We start from the raw sequence: 21,187 nt of genomic DNA, 5'->3' as shown, positions 1-21,187 counted from the left end.
TGTTATTGATAGAATTGGAGCTGGAATCTTCACAGAACCTGCCCTAAAACCAACCCCACAAAAGGGTTATTCTCAATCTCTATTCTTTCCTGATGGAGCAATAAACCAGGGACATCCTAGATTTCAGTAAGTTTTATTGTAAATTTTTGATCGTCTCATAGTTTAGGGCCTTGTGCGGTATATCACAAGATTGTTTTCTATTCTATACAGTTCTGAGTTTAATTAGGATTGACTGTCTAAACTTGTCTTGGGAGGTCACGACAATAAGTGACTCATTTTAGATGTCAGTCAGTGTGAAAAATTCTGCCAAAGATTGGATTTGTTCCCCCTTGGTACAGTCTAGGAAAAATGTTACTAAAAATGAAATGAAATAGAGTTTAACATCCTATTGTTCTGCTACGACTGGGCTAATGCAGATGGTTACTAAAGATAATCAGAGTAGTACAGTATCATAACTAGTATTTCCACAGGGTAGTGAGTATCTGACAATACTCAAGCCCTTTAAACAAAATTCTAACCTCTTCATATATATTCTTCCAAAAGCGGCAGAAAACATTTAAGCTCATCAGTCATCTTGAAATTGTCTTAGAAACAATGGTCAGTCAGCAAAAAGATGATGGCATTAATATTAGTATATCATAAAGGGTTTTTTTTCACCGAATTTTTCTTTTTTTCAGTACATTAACCAGAAATATACGTGAAAGAAGAGGGAAAAAAGTAGCCATTCAAATACCTGGTAAGGTTTCCAATAACTTTAAACTATAGTGTACAGTCAATCCTGCTTTAATGACCACTCATATTCAGCAACCTAACATCTCCTAAAACATTTTTTTAGCAACTGATTTAAGCAATCACTTTTCTTGCTCAATTCATCGACCAGTGGCCATGTTGTTTAATTGTGTTAGTTAAGCTGTCAGGGCTCTTTACTAGAATTTCTAGTTTTGAATTCTCTTACAGCACTGTGCACATGTAATCAGAGTTTGTTAATTGCGAAGTGACCATATTATTTGTATTAAGACATTAAAGCCACATCTATTCTATTCTTTGTTTTCAGTGTTTAAAGATGAAAATACCCAGTCCCCATTTGTAGAAGATTTAAGTCAATATGGTGATGATGGTACATCACAGAATGCAGCTTTACCAGATCATGTCTATTTAGATTGTATGGGGTTTGGTATGGGTGCATCGTGTCTACAAGTTACTTTTCAAGCTTGTAATATAAATGAAGGGAGAGAACTTTATGACCAACTAGCACCTCTTTGTCCTATACTGGTAAGTTATTCTTTGGTCTATTCCCTTGAACTCCCGAGATTGCTGTACATGTATATCAGATCCTTTGAAGGATAGGTGGGGAAAGAGGACATGTTATAGTTAATGGAAAGGAATGTGAATTTCTTACCATTTTACATAAGAGGCACATTTTTGGGGACGCATATTGATGAAGACTCCATTTGTCACATGATTTGAATAAAACTTGGTAATTTGCTTTTTGTTTTATTCAGACAGTGATATCTAGACTACTATAAGATAAAATTGTTGTTGTTTAGTTTTATTCAGAGGGCAATACATTATAATAACACTAAATTGTAAGCTGTCATGTAAACTTCATTCAGTCACTTTGACACAGCCCCCTGTGGAAGCCCATGTATTATTACACTAATTTGTCTGATTGCCTTTTAAAATTAATTGTGCAGTCAATTGCAATGAAATAGCATTTTATGACCTGCCTACATCAGGTCTTTTAAGGTTTTGGAAATAATAATAAGTTCAAATTTGTTTTGTTTTTTTGTTCCAAGTTTATTTAAATAACACAGATTAACATGTCATGATGGAATGCATTGATTGGCTCAGGTATAAAGCCATAATCAATCAAAATAGCTGTCTATAAATAAAGCTTAATTGAACAAGTACATTAGATTTGCATTTCTTTAATTGTGTTGGTCTCCTAAACAATTATAAAACACAACAAATTGGAATAATGTTATGTAAAATTGAAATTCAGAAAGAGGAATTATTTCATGAAGTTATCCTCATAAAGAAGATAAAGTGTGAATGCATTGTAGTTAGCGTGAACCCAACTCTCCCCATAGCCTCCATCAACCAGCATTACATAGACTTGATCACCAAACTCAAGACGAGTTACTGTTTGAATACTACTGGACGGGTAGAATCCAACACTTTTATTGTCGTCTGCCCAGAGTGCAGCGATTGGTCGACTATTTATGTAAATTCGTGCATTAACCTTAGCCCCAGGATGTGACATCAGGTATAGCGAAACAACATAAACCCCAGGAATTGTACAAATGAACACTCCAGTGGAGTTGTCATAGTTATCGCCAAGGTCAAGTAAAACCAGATCAAAAGGCACAATAGTATCTTTAGCAGGGCCAAAATGTTCTGTTAAAACTGCTGATAGGGCTGCTTGCATGGGAAAACTAGCTGATGCTTCATCTCCTGGCTCTCCTTTTTCTCCTTTGGGTCCTGGCTCTCCTTTAGGTCCTCGATTGGTTTTGCTTTTATCTGAAAAACAGTAAAATGGATCACTGTCTAGCAGAGAAGTCTTAACATTCCAGAATATTAAAGGGGCATTATCATTCTCAAAATAACCTTACCTTAACCACATTATCGAAAATTATAGTACTACGGTATAATTATAGTATAGTATTGTATTTTTCATGAGCATTCATTCAACTCCTATTATTATTATTATTACTTATGAATGAATTATAGTACTACGGTATAATTATAGTATAGTATTGTATTTTTCATGAGCATTCATTCAACTTCTATTATTATTATTATTACTTATGAATGAATTGTAAATATATTTCCCTTTAATTAAACTAATTTTGAACCACTTCTGATATTAGTTTGACCCATACTTTCTTGTATCACCCTACACAACTCACCCTTTTGGTTTTGAGAGTTTTTGACTGCTTTTGCATTTTTTTTCTTTTTTGGAGCTTTACTTGTCACTTTTGATTTGGGTGTCGTTTTAATGACTGCTGCTGGGGTTGTTTCATCAAAATCATCATCATTCTCGTCATCATCAGTGTCTAGGTCATAATTCAGAGTCTCAACAGCACTTTTATTCTTGTCTTTATTATTAGTTTTCTTAGCATCTTTGCTTTCAGCCCCCTCGGTGATGATTATTGCCAGGAAGAGGAAAATAATGGCAAAGATTTTAATGTTGTTCTTCATTCTGATTGGTGAATAATTATTTCTTGAACATGCCTAGAAAAAGATCCAAATTCATATTTAATGGGTTGTACAAATAACCAATTACTATCATGTATTGGATATCTGTCTCCGAAACGAATTCTGTGATAATTTTGAAAGTTAATGAAATGGGGTTTTACATCTTACTCTTCTGCACGAAACAGGCTAAAAAAAAAACCTGGGCATATGCCATGCAGTGTGCTATGAGAGAAATTTTGCTGCAATACAGCCTACTCTTATCTTGTTTACCAACTATCTGGGAATCTTTAAGGTGCTGTCAATGGTATACATGGTTCCTTAGTGTTTGATTCTATCCAAAATTCCAAACAACTATACTTCTCTGTACAAGGGCCATCGTCCTGCACCTCTGATAAGGGGAATCCAGGCAGAAAAATCCTGAGCAGCATTCTCAGCCAACACTTTATCAAAACCCAGACAACCTGGTTAGTGAGCCAATGTCATACTCACTGATCCAAAAACGTTTAAAAAAATTACGGATTTTAATTGACTGAATATCTAAATAGTATTCAAATAATAACTTATAATCAAATAGAAAAATCAGTATTTGTTGTGACCATTATAAGCATTTGTTTATTTCTTTATAGATGTTTTTATATTGATATTATTACGCCATATTTATATTACATTACTATACATTAAAAGCAGACATTTACTTGACAGATACTTGTGTGACAATCAGATTATCAATAAAAGGAGGACCAAGATGGACGCTTATGAACAATTGGCCAGGTCTCATCATTGAATCAGATTCTCATATAACAATTAATTTCATTCTTCTATCCATCATTAATTATATAAATCCTATGTTCACAACTATTTATACTATTCTATACCAATCATCATTCATTTGTTCGTTCATGGGGTTTTACGTTCACTTCCACCCAGGGTGATATTGTAGACAGTCATGAGCTGACATGGCTTTTATACATGTACACTAATTTGTACAGGCCAAAGGGTGTTGTCAAAAATATGCTAGTTAAACATTGTGTAAATTGACTGATGGGTCAATTTTTAAGAGAATATAGTTCAAAATGTTCAGTATGTAGGATCTACCGATTTAGATTATATAAATATTTAGAAATAAAGAATAAAATGTTTAAATCAATTCTATAATCCACAAGCAACTAATATAAAATAAGTAAAACAGGGGTAATTTTGTCTGTGCAGTTTAGTCCCTCTGATATATTTTTTTTAGAACTTAAGAGTTAAATCCCCACTAAAAGACTATTTTACAAGTTACTGATATGAAACTTAACTTGTGCATTTTTTGTGACAAATTCCCCCTACTGTTTTAGTAATGCTCTTTCACCTAGTCTACATGACACTTGCCTAATATTTTACTTGTGGAAAAAGTATTAACTTACCTTAAGCGTGCCGTTTATCTTGCGTCTGATTGAGCTAGATCTAGACAATTCTAAAGGGATACAAGTGTCTAATCTTGGTTTGATTATTGTCTTGTGATGAGGATAAACAAAGAATGTCGTATTTGTTTGTTACTGTAGGGTTAAGCTACAACGTCAATATTCTTATATTTATAATGGCCAGTCTTCATGTTTATTTTGGGAATCAATAATCTCTTGATATTGATAAATTAAAGCTAATCCATCCTCTCTCATCCTTACTAGGTGTTAACCAATTTCCACTCTTTAATCTGTTTCATCAGCTTTCTAAAGTCATTTTTTTTCTTTTTGTGCATTTTAAATGTTTTTTAAGATTCTTAGAATTGCTTAACTAGCTAGATAAACATGACCAAAAGTAAAATGATGTTACCAATTAATGATTTTACTCTCTAGCCGGAGTTGTTTTTACATCAGAACCAGTCTGAAAAGAATGAAATGGGATTAAATATTCTACTTTTCTGCACCAACCGAACTAATGAAGATTGGTGATGGGTAAAAAACACCTAATTTTACAATTTATTGTGGGATAAAGATAAAACACTATTGAAATTCAGACTTTTAAAAACATAAAATATGGAGTTATCTGGCCTTTGAACATGAGTGGGTTAGAATCTTTGACATTTCAAATTTAAAGCCAATCTGTTTTTACAGTGATAATGTGAAAGGTTTCTTTGAACTCTGTACAAGATGGTTGACCCTTTTACTACACATGCAGTATAAGTCTATGTGTTACATCACATCAGATGATGTCAATAACACATGCATTGTTTTGTTTTTATCGGACGTAGTAACACAAACATATCCAGACTGAATTGATGCCTTTTATGCCTTCAAATACTTTTTATTAAGTAGATATACTTAAATAACATTTTTTTTTAATAATTAAAAAAAATATTTTAGAAATTAGTTTGCAGAAGTGAAAAAGTTAATGTTGAGAGCTAATTAAGTTGCCCCTCTCAGTGATTATAGCAGCCAAGTGAATTACTTCTGATCAGTTTGATTTAAAGCTTGTGAACATAATACAGGAAATTATAAGGGGACGTGACCTAACAACAATGTTTTTATACTGTCAGAGATGTAGCATTATAATTGATTAAATAAAGGTGGAAAATAGTAGGAATTGAGAGAAGTTTAAAGATTTGTTGACATGTTTAAAGGTAGTAAACAAACAAGAGAAATCAATAACAGCAACAATTGATCAACATTCAACCAGAAGTCAGGTTTCATCACACAACAGCATATCATCTTTATTTGATCAACAGATCAATACACATAATCAATCACTCTTCATTCTTCTTAACAGGATGACATGTGGACTTACATGTCAACCCTGAGGTATCCATCATCTGGAGAGCTGGAGCAGTTTCAAATTAAAGGGAGATTACATGCAATATTGGAAGAATTTAAAAAAACATTCATGAAATAAATTGATAACAACACAAGATGATTCTGTCATCAACAACCCACACAAAAGTCAAATTTTGTCCTGTGGAAACAAAAGAATTATTCAGTTGAGAAATTGCTAATTAGAAAAAGAAAACTAAAATAACAATTTTTTGTAAAATATACTGTTCTTTAAGTAGGTAAGTAGGTCAGTGCTTCTGTTTTATGTAGTTAGGTTAGTCTAAGGTTATTTTGAAAAAGAAATATTAAAATTAATTTCTTGGTGAAAGTGATAAAACCTCTTTAAATGGTACAATAGAAGAATAAAAGTAAGATATACTCAACCGCTAATATTTTTACTAAAAACATATTAGTTCCGAAATTATTCAAATCAAATTAATTTGGCTTAGGTTATGACCATTTGAATTTTACATTAGTTACTATAGATTCTTTTTTATTTACATTAAGTCGATTGTCCAACAGTCATATGAAATAATTACCTCATACAAAAGTTAGTTAGGTATATGAACTCCTGCTCAGAAGTGGTGTCAGGTGTTCTGGAAAAAGTATCACTATTTGTAGAAAAATGAAGAAAACCTTTTTGACTGAGATTTCAGAAACGAAAGCTACTGGTTGAAAAGTGACTTGTTAGTCTGAAAATGTAGTATAGGTACCCTTATTGTACTGACATTTTAATCCTGTTTTCTAAATGGTACAGTATAAATAAATTCACAGATTTCATTACCCAGTCCTAAATCTTACTTGGAAATAACGCTTCCTACTTTTGGACTTTATCTTCCCTTATCAAAGAATGGTTGTTGGCAGTGTTTAAAAATTTCAAATTCAGAAATATTTTTAACAAAAATGAAATTCTAATTTCATTTTTTTAAAAAGATATTATATAAATGTATCTTATTTGACTTAAAAGTTAAACATACATTATGCAAGAGCTAAATCTGTCTATTGCATGTCTTTCTTTTGGCCTGAAATGTTATCTAAATTATTAATTAGACATTAATTAACCTATCCAGACCATAATCAACTCTAGATGGCATCTAGTTTTTAACTATTATAGTGAGAACTGCCAACTCATTATCGAATTTCCCATAATGTATCTTTGAATAAGATATATTTACATAATATCTTTGTCGTGTTTGTAAAATTATAGTGAAAGGAATTATAAAATAGGCAATGTTTAGTTATTTAAAGATCTGGTCTCTCAAGGATAATAAGTGTGATGAAAACATAGTTTGACAAGAACTTACAAAAATAAAATTATAGACTGAATGTAATTTAAGTTCACAATAAATGAAATAAGAATGAAATCTTTATTTGTCAACTGCGAATTTGGGAGACCACAGTTTGTAGTTAGCATGTAAGGCAGCTGTCATTAACAGATAATTTATGTGTGTGTAACAAGCATATTGTTGATACACACGCATAAACTATCCATTAATAACAGATGTACATGTAATGGCTGAATAGAAATTATCCAGTCATAACTCGCATCATATTTTTCTCTCATTAGCCCAGTTCGGAGCAGAACAGTAGGATGTTAAACCCCATTTCATTTCATTTCTGTATTTTGAATACATTTTCCAATCAATGGTTAGATGAAATTTGGTAGAAAAAATAAAATCTAGGGAATGATTGAACAAAAATTCAAAGGAAACATGATAAAAAGTTTTCTAAATGAATTTTAAAAAAATGGCACCTCTTAGTTTAAAATCAGTCCGTTTTCAATGATATGAATTGCATAAAGCTTTGTGGCACTTTACAATCTATAATTAAAAAAAAATTACTGTAAGCTGCACTATTTAAACAAGCTTTCTTATGAAAAATTTTGACAACTTGTTTAAATGATTGTTTCTAATTTCTGTACAATCACAATTTTCATGTTCTCATGTATGATCAGTTTTATGTTTGTAATGAGTAGGTATTAATGTGCTGATGTATGATCAGTTTTATGTTTGTAATGAGTAGGTATTAATGTGCTGATGTATGATCAGTTTTTATGTCTGTATGTATGAGTAAGTATTAATGTGCTCATGTAACCTGATCAGTTTTCATGTCCTTATGTATACTGGTTTATTTATGTCCTTATGGACAGTTTTCCAGCTAGATCTTAGTGCTTGTCCAGTACAAATAGATAATTATGTATAAATTTATAATTGTATAAATAATGTTTTGTTTTACAGTTAGCATTAAGTGCTGCATCACCAGTATATAGAGGATATTTAACAGATATAGATAACCGATGGACTGTGATAGCTCAATCTGTTGATGATAGAACAGATGAAGAACGTGGATTAAAGGTACATGTTGTCAGCATTTTACATTACAAAAATTATTCAATTTTAACCTCTTTTGTCTTACCCAAAGAGTAACTTTTGACCCCGTTTTTAAGCACAGAACCATATTGTAGAAACAGTGGTTAAAGTTGCCACACAAACCCTTGTCATTAATTGGGCACCGCAGTGGCAAGGAACAGTGTCTAGTCATTTGGATGGGACCAAAATCTGAATCCCATGTACACAGGTGTACACATAAAAGAACCCTTCATTTCATTACTTCTTTTTACTTCTTATTTTTTTTTTTGACCCACTTAATGTGGAAACTTGAATCCGTGTATTGAGAAACTTTTCTTAGGTCTTCTTTAACACACATTTAACAGACCTTGTTGTTAGATTTGACTATTACTCAAAAAATACGGTTTCATGAATGCAAGGATTTCTGACAATGTTCAATTTACTCTTGTATTTGGAAGATGGTAGAACATAATAATGAAGTTCTTACCGACATTGAGCCTGAGAGGACATTATTCTGCATACTGGGTAAACTTGAATACAGGGGTTAATGTTATTCAAGCAATAAGGGTAGCAACTATCAACTAGAATGTCCTGAAATCTAATCCTAGCATGGACCGAAATGCATAAGAGTTGATCGATTGTTGGAATTCCATGAAAAGTAGACAGAAAATAACAGTATATTAGTTTCAAACTGATAGTATTGAGTTGACGAGATGTTAAACTTCATCATCATTTCCTTTTACCACAAGGTCTTTGTTCCAATTCCCAGCAAAGAATAGCAAATAAAAGCAACAGGGGGGTATAAATCATTTTATTCTATCACTAGTGAATCGCATTAATTTTTTTGATGGCTTTAAGATATTGTTTTAATGTAAATGGTGTTGCAGTGCTTAAATTTAATTGTATTTTTCAGCCTTTGAAAGAAAATCGCTTCAGAATAAATAAATCCCGTTATGATTCTATTAGTAGTTATTTATCACCTCAAGGTCGTTGCTATAACGATATACCACTTACGTATGATAAAGAAATCTTTGAAGAATTGAAAAAGGGAGGTAAGAGATACACACTGAAAATGTATTTTATAATTGTTCTTAGTTGTGCAAGATGGTCCACCTATTTCTATATTTCAACAATAGATAGTAAGTAATCAGAGACAGATCCAGGTGGAGGAGCTAGCGGAACAGCCCCCTCTCCACCCCCACTACCAAAACTTATTGTTTCTATAAATGAGCTATCTGTTGGTTGGGTTGATATAGCTGATGAAGTTGAATGTTATTGTTCAATGTTATATTCGGGTCCAGATATCACCACAATCGCCACTGACATATTAACTCAGAGAAGATAACCCCTCCCCACAACCAATTATCCTGTGTCCCCCACTTATAGAGATGAAACTAGATTAGATTAGATTTTTTATTTTTTCTGTATTTCAGGCGTAGATGATCTACTGTCTCGTCATGTAGCTCATTTATTTATCCGGGATCCCATCTCTCTATTTAGTGAAAAGATACAGCAAAATGATGAAGAAGATACCGACCATTTTGAGGTAAATAGATATATTTGTTGATGCATACCTATAATTCTGATGCTGTCGGTCCATAATTTCTTTCCTATCCAAATGTATTGAATATACAATACAATACACACTTAAATACAAAACAAACAATAATCTCAACACAATACAATAATCTCAACAGAGTTCAAACAATACACACATCGCAATGCAAACAATACACACAGCACAAATAATAAACTGCACACACAAATAAAAAACAAACAATAAACTCCACGAAATACACACAGTGCAACACAAACAATACACATCGCACAACACAAATAATACACATGCAATACACAAAACAAACAATACTCACTGTTAGCACAACAGGACCTCGTTGAATTTCAACTGTCAAGGGATCTTTTATGAGCTCTCCAGTGAAATGAAATGAAATGGATTTTAACATTCTACTGTTCTGCTCCGACTGGGCTAATGAAGACAGGGATACGCCAAATTTGTTGGGAAGACTCGGGACCATGATAGGATGCACGCTAGCAATATTCAATGTTCTGTGACTTTCCATTTCGGAGTTATCCACCCTTTGCTAAGTGTTGTTTTACGTGCACACCAATGTGTACAGTTTTTCCGTCCCATCCGAAGGACTATACATTGTCTCTTGCCAGGCCCTCCGTCCTGCACCACTGACAAAGGGGAACCACGTCAGAAGCTTGGACAAGAAATTATGTCTGGTATTTTATTGTTGTGCCCCATTGTTATATCCACAGCACAGATTTTAATTATCAACATAAACATATTATTTTTCCGTACCATCCGAAAGACTATACATTGTCTCTTGCCAGGCCCTCCGTCCTGCACCACTGACAAAGGGGAACCAAGTCAGAAGCTTGGGCAAGAAATTTTGACTGGTATTTTATTGTTGTGCCCCATTGTTATATCCACAGCACAGATTTTAATTATCAACATAAACATATTATTGTTTTTTCTGTTCCAAGTCAAATTGCTGTATTTTGTGATTTTCCGAACTGTCATTTATTGAAGACAATCATAATTCCATTAATCAAATCCCAGATACATAGACCAATATATCCCCTTAATGTCAATTAATGGCTATACTATTTAGTAAATCGGACAGATATCGTTGTCAAACTTTTCATTAACCTTTTTCTATTGAGACAACTGAACTAAAAAAAACTATATTCTTCTTATCTTTTATTTTTTTTCAATAGAATATTCAATCAACTAACTGGCAGACAATGAGGTTTAAACCTCCACCACCAAACTCTACTATTGGATGGCGTGTAGAGTTCCGACCAATGGAAGTAAGTATGCTGATCAAACAGAGATAGTTTGGGAATTCAAAAAAATGGACAAAAACAAAAGATTTCGCATAAATATAAAGAATTAAAAACGTAAATAAAAAAAGAAGTAAATCCTAGAACAAATCCAGTTCTGTATATTGGAATGTCCCAATCCTTCTCGCTCCCCTGTAAACACCTTTAAGGCTTCACAAAAATAGGAAGTGAAATGGAATTTAGCGTCATACTTTTCTGCACCAACCATATGCAGTATGCAGTGTGCTTTGATCGGAATTTTGCTCGGATAGCAGTGTTCCTTTTGGTGTCTCTGCCTACTCTCCATTGAGTTTCAACTGCAACAAGTGCATGGGAGAACCTCAGTTTCTTGCACCATCTGAACAACTAAACACTTTTTTTCCTAGCCAGACCCTTTGCCCTGCAGCACAGACAAAGGGAAACCAGGCTGGATCAAACCTGAGACCTGGTCAGTGAGCTAACATCATATTCCCTGAGCCATTTTGGCCTCCACCACAAAGTGAGAGGTTAAAGGGTTTACTCGATTGAACGTCCCGGAATTAAATTCTCTCAATTCCAAAGGTAGTGTCAGTCGCGTGAAAAGAAGAATTTCGGAGTACAAAGCAAGCATGTGCCGACTGCATAAAAAAATATCTCAACTAATTATGACAGCTGAAACATATTTGTTAGTTAAAATACGTCATGATTCTACTTGCATCACCTCAGCTGTCGGGACTGGCAGAACTGTGACAGGGCAGAATTCTGTATCAGTCCCCACTCTAATTCTATAGGGAGATAAAGAATTGAATTCAACACTCTTTTTTTTTTCTGAGAAAGAATACAAACTTGTAGTGATCTCAAACAAATTATAAAAGTCTGTTTTTTTTTTTTTTATTCTGTTATTGTTCTATTTCAGGTTCAGTTGTCCGATTTTGAAAATGCTGCTTATGTGACATTTATTGTTTTACTTACTAGAGTCATTCTTTCATACAGGCTCAATTTTATTATACCTATATCTAAGGTGAGAACATTTTTACACATGTGAGCTCAACCCCTATAGTTAACAAGAACATTAGAATGGAGGTCATTTTCTTGATTAAGAATGTATTTGTTGTTACTGTCCATCTGCCCTACATATTGAAGCCCAAGTTAATTCTTGGATAATCTTCTGCCAACTTTTTTTTCCGCCATTTAATTGCAGAGTGTTGTATGTTTAAACCACAAAATCGCTCCCTAAGTGAAGCTGGCAAACAATAAGCTGTTAGGTTGCCAGTTAGTGATAACTTGACATTTTTGCCCAGTGCTCGCCTCGTGGGTGTTTTTCAGGGAATCCGGTATTTTTTCTAGTAAGATAGGATGTCTCTTCTTTCCATTTATATCAAATTTGCAATACTGTTATTGGAAATAACTACCATATAAATACTTTCTGGAGTATATATCTTTTATATGTATTCATAATCATAAGTGACCGTTATTGCCCTTAAATATACTAATAACAATTGTTGGCTGTATGTTTTAGGTTGATGAAAATATGAAAACTGCCTTCAAACCTGATGCTGCCCTTTCAGGAAAATTTTATTTTAAAAAAGATGTTTTCACAGGTAAACTGACATTACTGACCTAAACTATCAATGTTTAAATAAATTTATCATTTGTTGGAGAAATTCATTATGTTAACTATTTTGCACTTATATTTGTGATTAAGCAGCTACTAGATCATACAATACAAATTTTTTTATACACTCACCCCCACCGCCAGAATGAGAAGCTGCAGTGGCTCAGTGATTAGGATGTTGGATCGCTAGTCTGGAGGTCTCTGGTTCGATCCCATTGCTGGGTGAGAAAGTCCCTCAGGATTTTCCGGCATGATTTATCCTTGTCAGTGGTGCAAAAAAAAAAGCGAGGGTCTCGTGTACACATTGGCATACACATAAAAGAATCCTTGGTAGTTGGAATTAGGTATAAGCGTAGGCTATAACACCACTGTCAGGGCAAAATTTCCTTCAATGCAAACTGAATGGCGTATGCCCATCTTCATTAGCCTAGTCAGTGGAGAAAAGTAGGACGTTAAACCCCATTTCATTTCATTTCCCTTGGCCAGATTGATGTAACACAATCCAGCTGGTGCTGACATGATATTAAACATCATGGCATTCTCTCATTCAGACGAAAGTTCTTAAAATTACAAATAGTTGCTGATATTATGTATTATAGAGTCAACTCCACCTGAAGCGACGGAATGTTGTGAAACTATGATGTGTTGTAGTAAGAAGAAATGTGAGAAAATTGATGATGAATATACACTTATGACTATAGATGAAATATTTCACGGAAAGGTAAATTGTTGTTTTATTTCATATAAGCAAAAATACAGAGTTGTTCCCCTTTAATCTCCAAGCTTGACTCTTGTTTGTTTGCGAATGTGTTTGTGATAATGAATGTTATTACTATATTTCAGGCTGATTTTCCTGGATTAATACCACTGATAAAACAATATATATCTAATATAGAGTGTGATGTCGATACACAATGTACTGTTCTACAGTATCTTAATCTCATCTCTAAACGAGCTTCAGGTAAACACACCTTATCATATAAAAACTAAAACCTCCAATTAAATTTCTACTCATCAACACCAATCTGATTAAAAAACACAGATCCAATTTCGTTTCGTTTTTATAGTTCAAAATTTCGATTTTACTTGTCTTTACTACACTTGGATCTGGAAGCGTTGTTATTTAACTCGTGTTCTGCTTGAAATGAGGGGTCAGCCAATCAAATGGTCTGTCGAATCGAGCGTTTGGCCTTTTTTGCGCGGAACTGTGGGTAGACATTAGCGGCAGTAGAAATCAAAACAAAGCAAAAGTAGATAAAAAATACATGGCGGTCGCTAATTAGTTAATCGAATGACTGATGTAATCGGGTCAAATGTCGCTTGCTTGGTACCTGACGTCATAGAATGTGAACTCCCACTATAACTTGTTAGATCTACATGTAATGTAAGCCCTCGAAAGTATAAAAAACGAAATGAAATATAGATCTATATTTTAATTAGATTGTGTCAACACAATACTTTTGTCATTTTGAAGCTAACATACGTAATTTTCATTTCATTCCAACTGCCAAAGGTTCTTTTATGTACATGCTTAAGTGTACACAAGTGTGAACCTAGATTGCAAAATTCTGAAAGTTCTTGGCCTATATTGTGATGAGAACCTGATACATTTAATATTAAAAGAGAATCACTAAACATTTATGTACATATGAATGATTATTTTAGGTGATTCTGCCATTCTTCCACCCAGTAGTCTATGGCATCTCAAATTGAGATTCAAACTTGGCTATAAATTGTAATGGGTGGCATGCATAAGGTGGGGAGTGTCTGCTAGCTTGTTTTATAAGAACTCATACCACTTCCCATAGCTAACACTTTAGTGTCACTAGGCTTATCTGTGTGATATGAAGAGTTCAATATTGTTGAATTAGTTAAATATTAAAGGGTGGGTGGGGTATAGGAAACTAATCCCAATGCCAACCATGACAAACACAGCATTTATCCAAATTTATACCTTATTAAAAGATTTAGTCAACTATTTATAAGAAAAGTAGTTTTGAAAGATCCTTAATAGCCGATTCCCTGCACAGGACAAAATTCAAATTTATTCCTGAATGAATTCATTGCTCCTGAACAACTGATATGTTACTATATTATATGTATATGTTGTTTTATTTTAGTCATTAAGGTTTGTTTTTTTTATATCTACAGGGGAGTTGAACACTACAGCAAGATGGATACGCAATTTTGTCACAGCTCATCCAGATTATAAAAAAGATTCTGTTGTGTCGGAAACTATCTGCTTCGATCTCATGGAAAAATGCGAAAAAATCAGCAAAAATGAAATTGAAGTACCTGAGTTGATCATTCCTCACACAACAAAAACTGTTGACAACATTCCAGATGCAATCCGTACACTTTATAAGAACCTGGAAAAGAAAAAAGGTCAAACAGCCAATGGCCATTAAGTTTACATTTATGTAGCTACATTAAACTAATCAACATTATTTTATGAATCTAAATATGAAATTTGAGTACTGTAAAACAAGAAATTAATCAGACTCAACACCCCATTGTTATATATAACTTTTGACGCGTCAGCAAATAAGAATTTTGAAATTTATATACTATGTTTTATTGGCATTTGGAAAGTCAAAATGTGGCCACAGAGATTTTTCTGGGTATAGTCGGACAACCTTTAATCAAAAATTAATTCAACAATGAATATTCATATATATAATTTTTCTTTTAATATGGAATCGTCCCTATTGACATTCCTTCTAGTGATTTTAAAACTTGAGTAACATCCACTGCCAGAGCCAGTATGAAAGTTAGGCCATACAAAAAAAAAATTCTGTAGTCCTTACCAAAAATCTAATGTGGAAGTGAGGTTTTCATTTTCGAGTATCTATTTTGTCAAATGATCATTACTGGGCTAAATGATTTAACATTAACATCACATTTCAAGACATTACATTTATCCCATCATGTTGTTTATGGGAATGCATGATCACCCAGTATCATTTATGATTGTCAGTATAAACATTTATAAGGATTGCATACTTGATAAATGAGCCTACGGCACATTTCTGGATTCATTCAGATTTTTTTATAGATTAACTTCCTGTAACTGGGCTAAAACATTTATGTTCGGTAATTAATGACACTGTTTTATTTTTTATTTTTAAAAATAAAAACAGGTCATGCAGTTGTTTTTAAGATTATCTGAGAAACAGGATATTTTTTTATGCAGCCTTAATGTCTTCTATGAAAGATAGTAATATACATTTCTGTTCTCCAGTACAACGGAATTAGCCGCGGTGGCTTTGTGAGTAAGGCACTGGCTCACTAGCCTGGAGATTTCAGGTTCACTCCCAGTGTTGGCCAACAAAGATCCCCAGGAATTTCCGGAAAGGTTTCCCCTTGTCAAGCCTGCCAAGACGGTGTCTAGTGGCACGAATGAGACAAAAAACTGAGGTCCCATGTATACATTCGGGCGCACATAACCCTTGACAGTTGGAATTTGATATAAGAGTAGGTCATAGCGTCGTCCTCCGGGCACAATTGCCCATCATTAGCCCAGTTCACTTTGCCTTTGAATTTCAAGAAATACCATGGACTATCATTTGAAAGATATTTACCTGGAGATTAATTAGGTTGTCGAGTACAACCTAATTTAATTTGAAAATATTAAATTTATATGACTGAATGTCATTGGTAAATACAATACATAGAATAAGAAAGAAATTCCATCTGGTCAAAAGAAAGTTTGGCACATGATAATCTGTACCTTGACAAAAGTCACGGCTTGTTGTTATATTTCTTGTTTTACAGTATTAGTTAGATCTACCTCTCGTAAGATTATAAAGTGTCTAAACATATTATTGCATGATAAATTTCATTAATAAATGATTATCCCACATCCCTCAAATGAGAAACCCCCAAGTCACGAGGATTAAAATTATCTAAATTTTGAAAGCTTGTTTTATGATGTTGCCTTGGTTAAGTATAGTAAAAATAGTTCATATGCACATATTGAAGTAAGGATACAAGCTTAAAGATGCATTTTGTAAATCTGCCTATTGTCGGTCTTTTATTTTGGCGTCAAATGTTAAATAAATTATTAATTAGGCATTTATTCACATTACCAAGCCCAAAATGTTCAATATATTAATTTTTCATTATCGATTTTTGATCTATCAAGAACAGCCAGCTCGTTTTCCTAAATCATACATAATGCATCTTTAAAATATTACTAAAAGTAAAAAAAAAACCTAATTATTTTAGTTAGATTTTATTTTAAAAAATTCAGCAAGGTAGAATGAAGAGTATATTTTTAAATAGATACTTGAGATGATCTTTTTTTGAAAAGTGCTAATTTTGGAATAGTATTAGTTTAACATTATTTATAGATTTTTATAGATTTCATTAACTACACAAATTACCAAAATTCTGAAAATATATATATTTGTTATCATATGCTTTAACTACACAGTTACATTTTCATTGAGTTTTAGACTGGTCATTTAATCATTGATTACTTGAATATACCACCAAACTGTGGTCAATTTGTATTACATGTACCAGTACATTTAGTGCAGGGTAAAATTAATGTAACAAAAAAGATCTGTAGCCTAAGTACCGGTGTTACAGAAAATAGACCTGTGTCAATAATGTCAAGTTCTGTCAAAGGAGAGAAACTAAAGAACATTATGATCTTTTTTTTTTATCGTTAGCTTACATTTGTATATGCCCACATAGAAATGTGGTTGTATATTGCTGTCGCCCCTGTCTGTCGTCCGCACTTTCTTGTGAACACTTTACAGACTATATTTATCATCTGATTGTTTTGAAATTGATATATTATGTTGTTTACATTACTGAGATGTAGCCTATTCAGTTTTAATAATTTCCTTTAATTTCTTCTGGAGTTATGGCCCTGGTTATTGCACATTATGAACACTGTAATGCATTTATATACATCCTTTGAATTAGTGAAATGAAGAATCCTATTGAACTTCAGCAATTTCCATTTATTACATCTAGCGTTATGGCCCTTGTTTCACTTGTCTAACGACAAAAGTTATCATCCGATAACTTTGAAATTTACATGCATTATTCAAATTAGTGAAAGAAAGAAGCCTAATTGAATTTCAACAATTTCCATTAATTACGTCTTGAGTTATGGCCCTTATTTCGCTTTGTTAAACATTGTGAATGCTCTAATGACAAAAGTTATCATTGGATCATTATGAAATTTATATGCTTTATTTGAATTAGTGACACTAAAAAGTCTATTGAATCTGTCAATTGCTTTTAGAGGTATGGTCCGTTTTTCACTTTGTGTTGAACCATGTGAATACTCCAATGACAATAAGTTATCATCCAATCTGTATAAAATTTATATGCATCATTTGAGTTAGTGAAATGTAGGGTCTATTGAATTTCAGCAATTTCAGTCAGTTGTTTCTAAAGTTATGGCCCTTGTTTTACTTTGTTGAACATTGTGACATTGTGAACGCCCAAACGACAAAAGTAATCATCTGATCTGTATGAAATTTATATGCATTATTTAAATTAGTGAAACAAAAAAGGCTGTTAAATTCCAGAGTTGTTTCAGTTTGTAGCACTTTTTGAACCTTCAAAGGATGAAAACTATAAACTGATCTGTATGAAATTGTCTTACAAATTCACTCCCATTACCTATAACCCTTGTTTCTCAGACGATTTAGCTGCTGTTAGTGTATGTTTTCGTTGCCTGGCAATCTATCTTAAAAATATGAAATATGACCAGCTCTGGCCCCATGTTTGAGATACAGCAAGAAAAATGGAATAAATTTGATTTTAACAATTTAGAACTTCCATCATATATTCTTAGTTTGTCTTCAAATAAATGACCTTATTTTTAATTTTTGCAAGCTCAAAGGTCCAAATTGAACAGGTATGCATGAAATTTGTTGGTTTTAGTTGCTATGGAGTCAGATTTTATTTTAGTAATTTATTTTCAATGGCCTTCCCCCCCCCCCCCCCCTTAAAATTGGTGTTAAAGGAACTAAATCGCTAATATTTGGGACCTAGAAATTGACACAAATGGGTCGCAATCCATATAATAATGTAATATAAATGTGTATAAACTGATTTACATTCATGAATATGGCGTCACGGTTTGACATGACTTGTGGAACATCTCTAGCCTTGTTCTTCGAGTCTCCTGTTACAAATGGTGCTAAAACACCAATGGTAAAATGTTTATTTTGTCTGAAATATTGGATATCAGAAGCCCATCTTTTCTCGGTAAGATCATAACATCAATGTTGATTTAAATTGACAAATAATTTGTGTTTTCAATGTCAAAGACTTTGGATGATATTGAGTTAGAGACTTAGCTACTTTAATATGTGTACCAGCTTCTCGCTAAATATGTTGGCTATTTTTCTAAGATAAATGCATGAGTCACATTTCAGTTTAAAGGTTTTTGAATACAAAATTTCCATTGATACATAGTTGTGTTTTGAATGTTGGATCATGTCTCATTCACCCAGGGCCAGTCACATATACTCTTCTATTTGCTCTATTCACTATAGCTGTAGAGTCACACTTTCACTATAACCACACTTTATGTATACATATGATAATATGTATCCATTGATACATAGTTGTGTTTTGAATGTTGGATCATGTCTCATTCAGCCAGGGTGAGTCACATATACTCTTCTATTTACTCTATTCACTGTAACTGTAAAGTCACACTTTCACTATAACCACACTTTATGTATACATATATCATAGATAAAACAATAAAAAAACAAAATTATTCTAATAGTGCTAGAATCAGAGTTAAGTCTATGTACAATTAAAGCAAATATGTCGGACACTTAGAGTGGGTGCTAAATTGCATCAATGGCATGAGGTAATAACTGGAAATACACAGTACAATTACTGTTTATTTACCGTTTGATTTTTCATCTACTTGCTCAGTAATAAACAGTAATTGTACTCCATAGAATTGTGTATACATTTGTACAATAGAATTGGAATAGAATTTTCTTATTCAGTTTATGCACATCAACTGTTACACCTCCATAAGTGTGTCCAATCCATGTTTTTTCTATAATTACTGCTTAATAACGAAAAGTGGTGTCAATGTTTTTATTTACTGGTTATATTTAAAATTAAGAATATGGAAAATATCTGTACATTTATCAAATTAAAGATACATTAAGGGAGATTTGATAACAAGTTGACAGTTCTCACTATAATAGTTGAAAACTAGATAATTTAAAGGCAATTTGCTGAAAATTTCATTCAAATTGATCCACTATGAACCGAGAACTAAGTGGTTGAAATTTCCGCCTAGCCTGGATCATTAGTTAAAGTCAGTAGATAAACAGTATAGTCTCGATTATCCATTTAATTGTTAAATCGTGAAGGAAAGTTATGCAGTAAATCGGCTCATAATCCACTAAAGATCGCAGGCTAGCAATGCCATCTAGAGTTAATTATGGTCTGGATAGGTTAATTAATGTATGTTTAAGAAATAGGAGCATATCTGTTGTTTAATAAAGAATGAGGAAATTTATCTGTTTGTAGACTGACTTATGAACTAAAGTACTGAAAACTGTATCAAGCATCAGGAAAATTACTGTACATGTATCTGAATAATTACAATGTATCTGGAAAATTACAATATATAATAATATTAGTTAGTAATTACTCAATTTCAATTAGTAGTTTCTTAATATTAATCAGTATAAATGACTCACTATTGATTAGTAACGACTTTAATATTAATCAGGAATAACATCCATATTAATTAGTAGTTACTTAAAATTAGTAATTACATAGGGAAGTAAATTGCACCCCTTATTAACTTATATTCATTAGTAATTATATATACTGGCAATTAATGTTGTATACTATGTTATTGTAGAGATTTATACAATCAATCATAATATATTCTATTGTTTTTTTTAAAAAAATAAATATATTCCAGATTCATCTTAAGATTATATTTTGTTGCTTTTCTTCTGCTATACAAGTTTCACTTTTGGTGCATTACAAGACTCCTTGTTTAGACTTTGCAGTAGGATATGTAGTTGTTGTTTATTACAATTTAACATCGAATACATTATAAATATTATGGACTGGTTGATTTAAATAAGATTATTTAAATATGAAATAGCAATAAAAAAAAGGGTAAAGCAAAAAAAGTTCTTGTATACATGTATAATAATTTCACTTCCAAACACCCACTGATATTCAGCGGCGGTTTAACCCATAGGTAGTGTAGGCAGCTGCCCAGGGCCCATAAAATCTTTGACGACCTTTTTAAATTTGATGTTTTAAATTATTTAATTCACTGGACTACGCTTCCCACGAACCTCACACGGTTGTGTCGGCCGTTCAATATGAGGGAAGTATTTAGGCCTGCACGGTCTTTGACACCATAGCGCTCGAGATGAGCTTTAGGG

At 32.8% G+C, this 21,187-nt stretch overlaps 1 protein-coding gene and 1 long non-coding RNA gene across 3 annotated transcripts in view; one reads left to right on the top strand and one right to left on the bottom strand.

Annotated features, from left to right (window-relative positions):
• LOC126816012 (glutamate--cysteine ligase catalytic subunit) overlaps positions 1–20,720 on the top strand; it is a 30,451-nt gene extending 9,731 nt beyond the window's left edge. For both annotated transcript variants that reach the window (XM_050542151.2, XM_056101956.1), the window contains exons 6-17: positions 13–126; positions 678–736; positions 1,055–1,272; positions 8,222–8,338; positions 9,246–9,384; positions 9,766–9,878; positions 11,078–11,170; positions 12,078–12,182; positions 12,681–12,762; positions 13,376–13,497; positions 13,620–13,737; positions 14,928–20,720. In XM_050542151.2, the coding sequence (XP_050398108.1) occupies positions 13–126; positions 678–736; positions 1,055–1,272; positions 8,222–8,338; positions 9,246–9,384; positions 9,766–9,878; positions 11,078–11,170; positions 12,078–12,182; positions 12,681–12,762; positions 13,376–13,497; positions 13,620–13,737; positions 14,928–15,184 (1,537 nt within the window). In that variant the 3' untranslated portion in view covers positions 15,185–20,720. The remainder of the gene's footprint in view (positions 1–12; positions 127–677; positions 737–1,054; positions 1,273–8,221; positions 8,339–9,245; positions 9,385–9,765; positions 9,879–11,077; positions 11,171–12,077; positions 12,183–12,680; positions 12,763–13,375; positions 13,498–13,619; positions 13,738–14,927) is intronic.
• Positions 2,296–4,712, bottom strand: LOC126816025 (uncharacterized). The gene is made up of 3 exons (XR_007678182.2): positions 4,605–4,712; positions 2,910–3,234; positions 2,296–2,520 (listed from the first exon to the last, which is right to left on the bottom strand). It is a non-coding gene; the product is annotated as an uncharacterized LOC126816025 (long non-coding RNA).
• Positions 20,721–21,187: the final 467 nt, after the last annotated feature.

This window comes from Patella vulgata, chromosome 1, assembly GCF_932274485.2.
Source record: "Patella vulgata chromosome 1, xgPatVulg1.2, whole genome shotgun sequence".
Classification (NCBI taxonomy): domain Eukaryota; kingdom Metazoa; phylum Mollusca; class Gastropoda; family Patellidae; genus Patella; species Patella vulgata.
The sequence above is the reverse complement of the archived record's forward strand: the minus strand, read 5'-3'. Positions and strand labels throughout refer to the sequence as shown.